The sequence below is a fragment of the Neovison vison genome, chromosome 6 (genome assembly GCF_020171115.1).
Source record: "Neovison vison isolate M4711 chromosome 6, ASM_NN_V1, whole genome shotgun sequence".
Classification (NCBI taxonomy): domain Eukaryota; kingdom Metazoa; phylum Chordata; class Mammalia; order Carnivora; family Mustelidae; genus Neogale; species Neogale vison.
This window is the reverse complement of record NC_058096.1, coordinates 68,290,058-68,302,856: the sequence shown is the minus strand read 5'-3', so window position 1 is coordinate 68,302,856 and position 12,799 is coordinate 68,290,058. Positions and strand designations below refer to the sequence as shown.

Here is a 12,799-nt window from a genome sequence, read left to right as displayed (position 1 = left end):
CTTAGTTCTCATCTTCGTTGACCCCAGAATAAGTGAGTACAACCATACCTCCTTTCCCAGAAACACTGTTTTGAATTTACCCATGCACTACCCAGGCAACCTCCTGTTCTCTGCTTCTTCCAGTGGAACCTCTTCTTCTTCAGAACCTATAAATACTGGTTTTCTCCGCAGTTTTATCTTTTATGTTGCTCTAAGAGCTGCAAAGGGCTATACAGTTTACAAAGTGCTTTCACATCCATTATCTTCTTTGTTCATCAGAATGCTGTTTTGAAGCAGGCAGGGCTAGATTTATTATCCTCATCTTGAAAATGAGGAAGTTAAAGGACAGAAATTAAGACATGCTCAAAGCTGAATACTTTGTAAGTGGCAGAACTGAGCTTCCTCACTTTTCTCCTATGTTGTATGCCTCTATTCCCCTGGCTTCCTTGACTCTCTGGCAAGCAAATCTTGAGTGCTTATCTACAGCCATCAGCCATCTTATGTTTGTCATGAACTCCCTACTGAGGGGTTTTCACGTCAGACCTCAAGTTCATTATGTCCGCAACTGAACCATTTGTGTTTTCCTTAATTTTTCCCTTATTCCAGATTTGAAACAATGAGGACAACTGACTTTTCCCTTTGTCTTTTCTTCTATAATCAATTTGTTATCCTCCCCTCTACAGCTTCTTTCTCATCTGTCACTTCCTCTCTTTTCCCACGTTACTCTCTTGGATCAGAAGTCCTTCCACCTTCCTTTTTAAAAAAAAATAACAACAAAAAAACAACAAAAAACCCCACCTAAACTATGAGTCTCTTATTTCTGTTCTTTCTCAGCTATTGGCCCACAGATCACGGTTAATTCTTCCCGAAACACTGCATTACTCTTACACTTCCAGGCTCAAAAACATTCAACAGCTACTCTGTAAGCACGTTAGCCACAGGTAGTCAAGGCCTTTCATAGTTGGTCTAGTCTAGCTTTTAAGCTTTGCTCCAATTATTCTCTTACAGAACCCTTCCAGTTAAATCACTATTTGCTATTCTTTGGATGTAACTTACTGCTTTTCTGTCTCTTTGTCTATGCTCAAAATGTTCTTTCTCTCTAATACTCCTCCCTAACTTAACTCAGCTGGAAAACTCATCTAACCTTCCCTGTATCTACTGCATTTTGCTGCTGTGTGTATGCATGCATATATGTGTTTTGTGTCTCTTGCTTTAGCTCGAAGACAGAGATTGAATCTCATCTTTATAATCTGCTCAACAAAGGGCTTTTTGAATAAATATTTTAAGGCTTCGTATGTACACCTGAATACAGCAAGCAGGTCAGACCTTGCCTTTCAAAAGGCCATCTGCTTGCTCCAAGTTGCCCCATGTTTTCTGCAGGCTAGATTTAATAGCCACTGATAAATATATAACCACCGAAGTCCTTAGCCAGGAAATGGAAAAGTCTCACACTGGTGCTTTTTCTTTTATCTTTCTTTCTCCCTTGCCTCTACCCCCACAATTCTTCCTACTTCAATTTTGGTATTTTCCTCAACCTATTTTTCTTTATATAGTAATTAGGCATGGCTGGATGTGCTCTCCACTTGGAATTATCAAGAAAAACACACATACAAAAGAGGAAAAAGCACACAATGGAACTTTTCCCCATATCTTCCTACATGCTAACTAATCTCACTTGCGACATGTTCTATGGTTAGAACACAATCTTTTAGAAATCAGAGATCTTTTTCTTCCCTGTAGTTTTCAAATAATATGAAAAAGGATTTCTTTAACAAATTCTCCACAGTAAAGAACTCCAAAGCACTATATTTTGGGGCAACTTCAAGGCAGCTGAAGATCTCTATGAAAACAAGCATTTGTCTATAGAGGCAATTAGCTAAAAAGAACTTAATAATAAGGCTTTAATCTTATAGCACTTTATGGTCTCAATGCATTCTCACATTTGGGCCTCCTAAAAACTCTGTCAGGTAGGTAGCTAGTGTTTTCTCTTACAAAATTATCTTTTCACAAGATAAACTTAAACCTCACATTTAGTGATTTATTCCACATCAACTGGGACTAGAACTCCAACCAACTGATGTCATACTTACTTTACTAGTGATTTTCAAACAGTAGTACTCAGTATAAGAGTTCAGTGGCCACTGTGTGTCAGGTGGGGGGCTGGATAAGGTGGGAGGGTGTGTGAAGGAGGATGTGGTAATAGGGATGAATAGAGCATAGGTGTGGCCCTAGTCCTTCCTATCCCCAAATCGGTTGTAGTTCTGCCTTTATTTGTTTTATATACTAGTCCTCTACCACATTATATCATGGTTCTACTGTTCTTGGAATAGAAATGCTTAGTTGCATTAGCTGATTAATTGATTACTATGGCTATAGTTCAAAAAAAGAAGTAAACCAGCATTCAATATTAAATATTCAATGTCAACATTTATATAAAATAAAAAGTTACCTCAAAATAAAAGATTTCATTAAACTGCGGATTGCTTGTTTTCTTCTTTACTTTTGTCTTCTTTTGGTCATTCCTGTTCCAATGTGGTAGAGTTTTACCTTGTAGAACTTAATGGTACACAATTATAAAACATGCTATTTCCAACCAGGGAGCCTGACCTCCCTTTAGCTGTTAAGATGACTCAGGGAAAACTATAGTTTTAAATATTACTTGGGGAAAATATCTGACATGTCTCTAAAGACCCAAATCAAAGAAAATACAAGTTTGTATATGCGATATATGACAAGATTGTATTTTCTTTCTATGGCTACACTAGGCTGACTATCAAGCTTATTTTACATATACAAGCTTATTTTATATCAGAATGGTAAAAGGAAGACAGTGAGATTCAGAGTACCTTTATCTATGCTGAAAAATACCTGAGGAACACAAAAAGCATTCTTAACTAAATTTATTTCTTGGGCTTACAATATGGCTTTTTAAAAAAACTTTTTCTTGTGAAATAATTAGAGAAGGTTGCAAAGAAATGTACACAGAAATCCCATGCAGTCTTTCCCCACCCTCTCCCAATTTTAACATCTTATGTGATGATAGTACACTATCAATACCAATAATGACTCTTAAAACGGAATTCACAAGCAAATGGTTTCCACTTGTATGTTACTAAATGATTATACTAAAGAATTTGTCTTTAGCTACAGATTATAAATGGAAACAAAAAAATGGCTCAATTAGGTTAAACATTTTTAACATCTAGAACTAATCCCTCTGATAACATGAATGTTAAAGGACTAAGTATCTGCTTTCAACTTTAGAAGCATCTATAGTGCTAAAACGTGCAATACTGTTTGAGCAAACAGTAAGTACTAGACATGGCACTAGGTACTTTATATACATGTATTAGTACATTTTTTAAAAGTGACTTACTGGTGATTTTCTAAAAAATAAAAAATACTTCTATTGTACACCTGAAACTAATGTAACACTGTATGCTGACTATTCTGGAATTAAGAACAATTAATAAAAATAAATTTTAAAAAAAGAACACCTAGAGAGCCTGAAGTTGGGGAGAAGGGGTATGTGTCTGTGTATGTATGTATGAGTTTGGTATAAAGCAAATATTTGCTCTTTGTTTCCTGATTTTAAACCTTCAAAGTTGTAGGCAAATTTCAGACTAGTCAGGCTCTGAAAGAAATCATAATGAAATTATAAAATACAAAATATATAAATTGCTATAGGTTTTTCCATAAATCATTAGAAATAATTTAAATCAATGATATGGTGCACTTTACCATGTTCTGGTACTTCAGCAGGCTGTCTACAGCTTGGAATCTCTCTGCAGAGCACAGATGCCATGAGCAGAAAAGGCATTTTTAGTTCCTAGCAGTTTTCCAGATAAAAATATGGAAACTGCCTTGGGAATCTGAGCTAGCATTTCTTAAAACAGGATTTTACCCATATAAAATCGAAGACATTTGAAGGTAGGAAGGCCAAAGATGAGTGAGGAAGGTCAAATTTATGTTTTAAAGAACATTTTAACTACTATAAAACTAACATTGCTCCCCACAGTCTAAGAGTCCAGCATATCTGAAATGGCATCTACTTTCTTTCTATAAGAATAGGACTTGGTTGTTTGCAAATGTGTAACAGAACTCACTAAAAATGTTTCTTTCAAAGCATTCATTAACTTTGTGTCATAAATAGCCATTTAGCATTTATTCTTAAAATCTTAATCTTGTAATTCTTAAAGTCACATTTTAAAAACATAAAAATCTAATAATAATTTGCTCTCCTACTCTGAATTCCTAACTCCAGGTTACAAACAGAAGCCAACCACTGATCATTTCAATGTAATGAAGCATCTACTGTCGAAGAAGGAAATCATTTAAGCCCATATACATACTAAGTCTTCAGATCCAGAGATGTTTACATTTCTGGATTAAAATCAGTGTACTTATGGAAAATAAAGGCATGTTTGAAATTACGTGTTTAGAGTTAAAAAAAAAAATCTAATAATAATTCATAAACACTACCTACCAATGACATGGATGGAGTTAGAGAGTATTAGGCTAAGTGAAATAAGCCAGTCAGAGAAAGACAGATACCATATGATTTCACTCATATGTGGAATTTCAGAAACAAATGAGCATGGGGGAAAAAAAAAGAGAGGCAAATCAAGAAACACTGACTCTTAACTACAGAGAACAAACTAATGATTACCGGCAGGGAAGTGGGTGGGGGCATGGGAGAAATGGGGGGTGGGAGAAATAGGGGATGGGGATTAAGGAGTGCACATATGAGGAGTACTGGGAGTTGTATAGAAATGTTGGATCACTGTATTATACACCTGAAACTAATATTATAGTGTATGTTAACTAACTGGAATTTAAATAAAAACTTAAAAAACAAAACACAACATTACCTAGAAGGGCCCACTAGAGAAACTGTTGCATAAGGGTCACAGCTTTGTCCATTTATGAGAGGCAACCCATGGCATGCCATGATGCTAAGAAAGAAAAAAGGAAAATTAACATATATTCAAGTTAAACAATATAAAGCATTATTTTGAAATATAAAATTAATATAATCAAAGGGTTAAAATTGTTTTCCACAAGTGTGCAGATGTATGCCTATGTATCACACCTACCCCAAATACATCTATCTATATTGTGCACTTTTATCTACTTATGCTGTATTTCCGAAATATGACTTAAACTAGACTGCCACGATCAGTACTGGCTCTACCAAATAATATGTAGCACACATTCCCCAAGTAAATATCCAGCAAGGTACATTCTGTGGTTTGATAATATATTAAAACTGCTGTGGCTTCTAAACAGGAAAAGAATGTGGTGTGAACCTTAAAGGAGAAACTACAAACCAAGCTAGATCTATGGCATCACATCCTCTGCTAAAGCATGAATGAGAAACAAGGAAACGACTGTGGTTTCCACTTAAAATCTGATTCATAAATAGAGGGCAAGCCTCCCACAATTCTGTAGCCTTTTATTTTGAGTCTCAGTACAGTAACAGCTCCTGTATCATTCTACAAGAAATGTTTCAGAACTTAAAAACCAAGGTCTTCTATCAGCTCTACAGGTAAAGTCCCTGGTATTTACAGAGGACATAGAATTTAACTTAATGGTCTGCTCCTCACATTTTCTCACTCAATATCGAGTTCACATATTTAGTTTAACATGTAAGGGTCTGCCTTTCCTAATGTCTAAGAGAAACTCATGAGAGTTACTGAAGAGTATTCTTTGCTGAAATACGTGGGCTACTGAGCAACATCCTTATTTCTCTCCACAACCCACAGATCATATATGTGGGTGAAGTGCATATGCTGTGCTGCCAAGCAAAGAAAGAAATGATAACATGACTCATGTCTCTTAAACTGCATATCAAAAATCAAATTTAAAAAATTTCTGAAACTAACCAAAGAAAGCACAGGCCAAGATAATAATTCTGGTTATTAAAATGTTAGGCTCAGGTACAGTCAAATTTTCCAACTACATACTGTTTGAAATTTATAATCCTCAGGCTGAATCTCAAAATGATACTTGTTTTTTTACACAGCATTTGTAGTTTACAATGTATTTTCACAAAATGTATCTAACTCCCACAACTGCCTTTGAGAAAAAACACCTTAAAGAAGAAAATAAGGACCAAAAAGATTATGTAACACAGGAACAAAAAAGGCTAAAGGTAATACAACTAGTACAAAGTGGGCCAAGACCCAACTTCTACTTTCTTAACTGTTTCTGAAGTCCAGTGTCTTTCCACATTCCCTATTGCACCTGAATTTATTGTATTACTTTCCTTGTAATACCAAATTTATCTCATGTATATACTAATTAAGAAATCTTAATTACAGAAAGCCACTATAATTTTTTTTTTAAGATTTTATTCACTTATTAGAGAGAGAGAGAGACCACAAGTAGGCAGAGCAGCAGGCAGAGGAAGAAGAAGAAGCAGGCTCTCTGCTGAGCAGGGATCCTGATGTGGGGCTCGATCCCAGGACTCTGGGATCATGACCTGAGCCGAAGGCAGCCGCTTAACCAACTGAGCCACCCAAGTGCCCCAGAAAGCCACTGTAATTTTATGAGTTATAAAAAACCTAAGAAAAATGCAGTTCATTATACCAAGATTTCTATAAGAATATTCCACAAAGCCAAACAATGATGCCCATAAGCCAGAAGTATGAATCTATAGAAATCATCAGAAGTGGTCTTAATTTTTAAATTTAAGACAGTTTTTAAAATTGTTTTCTGACAGGGGTGCCTGGGTGACTCAGTGGGTTAAAGCCTCTGCCTTCAGCTCAGGTCATGATCCCAGAGTCCTGGGATGGAGCCCCACTATCAGGCTCACTGCTCAGCGGGGAGCCTGCTTCGCCCTCTCTCTTTCTCTGCCCGCCTCTCTGCCTACTTGTGATCTCTCGCTGTCAAATAAATAAATAAAAAATCTTACAAAAAAAAAAAAAAGTTAAAAAAAAAAAGAGGGGGTGCACCTGGGTGGCTCAGTGGGTTAAAGCCTTTGCCTTCGGCTCAAGTCATGATCTCAGGGTCCTGGGATCGAGCCCCACATCGGGCTCTCTGCTCTTTCCCCTCCCCTCTCTGCCTGTCTCTACCTACTTGTGATCTTTCTCTCTCTCTCTCTCTCTGTGTCAAATAAATAAATAAAATCTTTAAAAAAAATTGCTTTCTGACAAACTTAAGACTATTAAATACAAATTATGTTACTTACTGCATGTCATGAAATATTTTTCTAATTACCTAGATTAAACTATTCTTCTAATCAGTGAATCAAGCAAATTCATACCATAAACCATGGATGAGCAGAAAACAAATGTTAAAAAATGAGCTTAGTATACCAAAAGATCTTACATTTTGTTTAACTATGACATTTGATATTAATACATTTTCTAGAAATTGCAAAGGAAAATAAATTTAGTCAAAACTTGTTTAAAATACAGAATGACCTGAATCTCTTCCTTGAGGTTTGTTTTTATGCTAGAAGACAAGTGTATCTATGTACAGCTAAGATGGAATAAGAGGGAACAGAATTACCTCCCTACCTGAAATAACTGGGGGGAAAAAAAGAACAAAAACTGGCAGTGCAATACACTGATCTCTGAGGGCAGAAGAAATGAAGTAAGCCCCTAACTGTCCCACCATATTGCTAGAGGGAGAATTGTTAGTTGGGAACTAGAGTTTCAAAGGCAGAGTACCAGAGAAAAGAAGAGCTGCACAAAAAGAAAATTCCAGAGAGCTACAAGAATCCCTCTGGAGTTATTAGCAGAGTGTTGATAAGCATGTGTATGTAAGGAAACTGAGACTAGAGAAAAGAATCATCTGAAAAGAGCAGAAGGCCTTTAACTTGGATTGTGATCCTGAGGTCCTAGGATTAAGCCCCGCATCAGGGCTTTCTGCTCAGTGGGGAGTTTGCTTCTCCCTCTCCCCCCACTCATGCTCTCTTGCTTCTCTCTCTCTCTCAAATAAATAAATAAAATCTTAAAAAAAAAAAAAAAGGCAGAGAAAACAATTCTTGAAGGGCACAAATAGTTAGCACAAGGTCCTACCAGCCATATTATGAAACCTGGTAATTTATAGATGCTGCCTCAGGACTGAGAAAACATAAGTCCAAGACTAAAAGCTGTTCTTATTCCATCCATCAAAGTTTAAAAGCAAACCACAAAAGAATGAAACTGTTTCCAAGTTACTTAACTGGGTCCTCAAGTATACTGATAAAAATATAAAAATATCCATAAACTTCATAATGCCTAGAATCAAACAGAAAATAACCAAGAACACAAAGAATTAAAAAAAATGAGCCATATGATATCTCAAGAAACAATAAAAATCTCAAATAAACAACCTAATCTTACACATAAATGAGCTAGAAAAAGCAGCACACCAAAACTCAAGAAACCAGTAAGAGGAAGGAAATAAAGATCAGAGGAGAAATAAATGAAATAGAAACTTAAAAAATAAAACATATCAATGAAACCAGGAGCTGGTTCTTTGAAAATATCAACAAAATTGATAAACCTTTAGCCAGAATCCCTAGAGGGGGAGAGGGGGAAACAGAGCAAGAGAGGACTTGAAAACAAAATCAGAAACGAAAGCGGAGAAATAACAACTGACACCACAGAAATAAAAAGAATTATAAGAGAACAGTATGAAAAATTTATGTGCTGGACAACCTAAAGTAGACAAATTCCTAGAAATACACAAGTTTCCAAAACTGAATTAGGAAAAAATGGAAAATGTGAACAGATAATTACCAGCAATGAAATCGAATCAATAATCAAAACCTTCCCAACAAATAAGTCTAGGACCAGATGGTGTCACTGGCGAATTCTATCTATTCTTTTCAAACTATTACAAAAAATACAAGAGACAGGAAGGCTTCTAAATTCATTCTATGAGGCCAGCATTACCCTGATACCAACACCAGATAAAGACACTACAAAAAAAGGGAACTACAAGCTAAAATTTCTGATGAAAGTAGAGGCAGAAATACTCAACAAAAAATTAGCAAATCAAATCCAATAATATATTTTAAAAAATCATTCATTGTGATCGAGTGGGATTTATTCCCAGAATGCAAGGGTGGTTCAATATTCACAAATCAATCTATGCGATATATCACATCAACAAGAGAAAGGATGAAAACCACATGGTCATTTCAACAGATACAGAAAAAGCACTGAACAAAGTAGGACATCCATTCATGATAAAAACCCTCATTAAAATAAGTTTAGAAGGAACATACCTCAACTACCTCAACATAATGAATGCCTTCTATGAAAAACCCACAGCTAACAACATCCTTAATGGGAAAAAAACAAGAGTTTTCTCTGTAAGATCAGAAATAAAACAAGAATGTCCAGTCTCATCACTTTTATTCAACATAGTACTGGAAGTCCTAGCCACAGCAATCAGAAAACAAAAAGAAATAAAAGACATCCAAATGGTAAGGAAGAAGGAAAACTTTCACTATTTGTAGATGACACCTACTGTATATAGAAAACCCTAAAAACTCCACCAAAAAACTAGAACTCCTAAATGATTTCAGAAAGGTTTCACAATACAAAATCAATATACAGAAATTCATTGCATTTCTATACATTAATAATTAAATAGAATAGAGAAATTAAGAAAAAATCCCATTTATAATTGTGCCAAAAATAATAAAATACCTAGTAATAAACATAGCCAAAGAGGTGGAAGATCTGTACTCTGTTAATTATAATATACTGATGAAAGAAAGTGAAGATGACAGAAACACATGGAAAGGTATTTCATGCTCATGGATTGGGAGAACAAATACTGCTAAAATCCATACTACTCAAAGCAAGGTACACATTTAATGCAATCCCTTTCAAAACAACAACAGCCTTGTTCACAGAACTAGAATAAACAATCCTAAAATTTTTATGGAACCACAAAAGACTCTGAATAGCCAAAACAATCTTTTTTTAAAAATCCACACATAATGTATTATTTGCCCCAGGGGTACAGGTCTGTGAATCATCAGGCTTACACATTACACTTTTTTTTTTTAAATAAAGATTTTATTTATTTGACAGAGAGAAAGATCACAAGTAGGCAGAGAGGCAGGCAGAAAGAGAGCGGGAAGCAGGCATCCTGTAGAGCTGACAGCCCAATGAGGGGCTTGATCCCAGGACCCTGAGATCATGATCTGAGTCAATGGCAGAGGCTTAACCCACTGAGCCACCCAGGCGCCCCTAGCCAAATCAATCTTAAAACAAAGTACTGAAGTATTGCTATCCCAGATTTCAAGATACACTATGTATCCATAGTAATCAAAACAGTAGGGTACTGGCACAAAAAAAAGTCATACAGATTAATGGAACAGAACAGAGAGCCCAGAAATAAACCCATGATTATATGATTAATCTTCAACAAAGGAAGCAAGGATATGAAATGGGAAAAAGACAGTCTCTTCAACAAATGGTGTTGAGAAAACTGGACAGATACATGACAAAGAATGAAACTGGACCACTTTTTCTTATACCATAAAAAAAAAAAACCTCAAAATGGGTTAAGAATCTAAATGTGACACCTGAGGCCATAAAAATTCTAGAAGAGAGCATAGGCAGTAATTTCTCTGACACTGGCTTCAGCAACATTTTTCTAGATAAGTCTCCTCACGTAATGGAAACAAAAGCAAAAGTAAAATATAAGGACTGTATCAAAATAAAAAGCACAGCAAAGGAAGGAACAAAACTAAAAGACAATCTACTGAACAGGAGAAGGTATTTGCAAATGATAAGTCCAATAAAGGGTTAGTATCCAAAATACATAAAGAATTTACACAACTCAACACCCAAAAAACAAGTAATCGAATCTAGAAATGGGCAGAAGACACGCACAGACATTTCTCCAAAGAAGACATGCAGATGGCCAACAGACACATGAGAAGATGCTTAAAATTACTCATCATCAAGGAAATACAAATGAAAACCACACTGAGATACCACCTCACATTAGTCAGAATGGCCAGTATAAAAAACACAAAAAACAAGAAGCACTAGCAAGGATGTAGAGAAAAAGGAACCCTCCTGTACTGTTAGTGAGAATGCAAACTGGTGTAGCCACCAGGAAAAATAGAATGGAGCTTCCTCAAAAATACAAAAATAGAATTACCATGTGATTCAGTAATTCTACTACTGAACATTACCCAAAAAATATGAAAACACTAATTTGAAAAAGATATATGCACTCCTTATGTTTACTGCAGTTTTTTTTTAAGATTTTATTTATTTATTTGACAGAGAGAGAGACAGAGAGAGAGGGAACATAAGCAGGGGGAGTGGGAGAAGGAGAAGCAGGCTTCCTGCTGAGCAAGGAGCCCGTTGCAGGGCTCGATCACAGAACCCTGGGATCATGACCTGAGCCAAAGGCAGATGCTTAACAACTAAGCCACCCAGGCACCCCTGTTTACTGCAGTATTATTTACAATAACCAAATTATGGAAGCAACCCATGTGTCCATTAATAGACAGATGGATAAAGAGGTAGTATGTACATACAGAATATTACTAATCCATAAAAAAGTATGAAATCTTGTCATTTGCACCAACATGGATGGATCCATTTAGAGAATATTACGCTAAGGAAAAAGTCAGTGAAAGACAAATACCATATGATTTCACTCACATTAAGAATTTAAGAAACAAATCAAACAAAGAATAAAAAATACCAGACTCTTGGGACGCCTGGGTGGCTCAGTTGGTTAAGTGGCTGCCTTCGGCTCAGGTCATGATCCCAGCGTCCTGGGATCAAGTCCCACATCGGGCTCCCTGCTCAGCGGGGAGCCTGCTTCTCCCTCTGCCTCTGCCTGCCACTCTGTCTGCCTGTGCTCACTCTCTCTGACAAATAAATAAATAACATCTTAAAACAAACAAACAAACAAACAAACAACACCAGACTCTTAACAAGACAACAAACTGATGGTTACCAGAGGGGAGGTGGGCGGGAGGATGTGGGAAATAGGTAAACTGGATTAAGAGTACACTTATCATGATAGGCAATGAACAATGTACAGAACTGATGAATCACTGTATTGTATAACTGAAACCAATATAACACTGTGTTAATTATACAAGAATTTAAAAATAATAGATTTTAAAATCTATACTCATATGTTCATGTATTCATGTTCATAAATTGTGTATCTCTATAGAGATACAGAAAACATTAGAAGTTGGAACTTCTGGAGATGAAAAACACATCTGACATGAAAAAACACACTGAATGGGATTAACAAAAGATTTGATATGGCAGAAGAAAACATAAACTAAAGACAGAGCAATAAACATGTATGTAAACGGCTAAACACACCAATTAAAAAGCAGAGGTTCTGGTTAAAAGAATGGAAAATACATACTAATACCAATCAAAAGAAAGCTAATTCTATGGATAACAACCCAAATGCTCATCCATAAGGTCTGGTTAAGTAACTCATAGTAAATCTAAATGGTGGAATTCTATGTAATTGTGAAAAAGAGTAAGGTAAATCTCTATTCTCTAATTACTCTAATATGGAGGGTAGATGGCTGGGAATGAATGTGATACCTCTCCAAACATACTTCAACTGAGTTCTGACTGTGGAAACATAAGAAACTTGTATATTTCAAAAGTAAAATTAAACTTAAGCAATCCTTAAAAATAATAAACAATTCGGAGAAACCAATAAGAGAACTACTTCAAGAGACAAGAGCATACTATTTGACCTTGCATCCTTAGAACAAATACAGTAAGACCTTTTAAACTTCATTCAGTAACCTCCCTGCCAGTGGTAATACCAGCATTATTATTTCAAATCTATATGCTATATTTTGTAA

At 35.8% G+C, this 12,799-nt stretch overlaps 1 protein-coding gene across 4 annotated transcripts in view; it reads right to left on the bottom strand.

Moving 5' to 3' along the window:
• The window catches only part of RASA2 (RAS p21 protein activator 2), a 137,123-nt gene that overhangs the window by 51,531 nt on the left and 72,793 nt on the right, over window positions 1-12,799 (bottom strand). For all 4 annotated transcript variants that reach the window (XM_044251497.1, XM_044251499.1, XM_044251498.1 and 1 more), the window contains exons 6-7: window positions 4,851-4,934; window positions 2,429-2,501 (exon numbers count right to left, since the gene is read on the bottom strand). In XM_044251497.1, coding sequence (XP_044107432.1) covers window positions 2,429-2,501; window positions 4,851-4,934 — 157 coding nt within the window. The remainder of the gene's footprint in view (window positions 1-2,428; window positions 2,502-4,850; window positions 4,935-12,799) is intronic.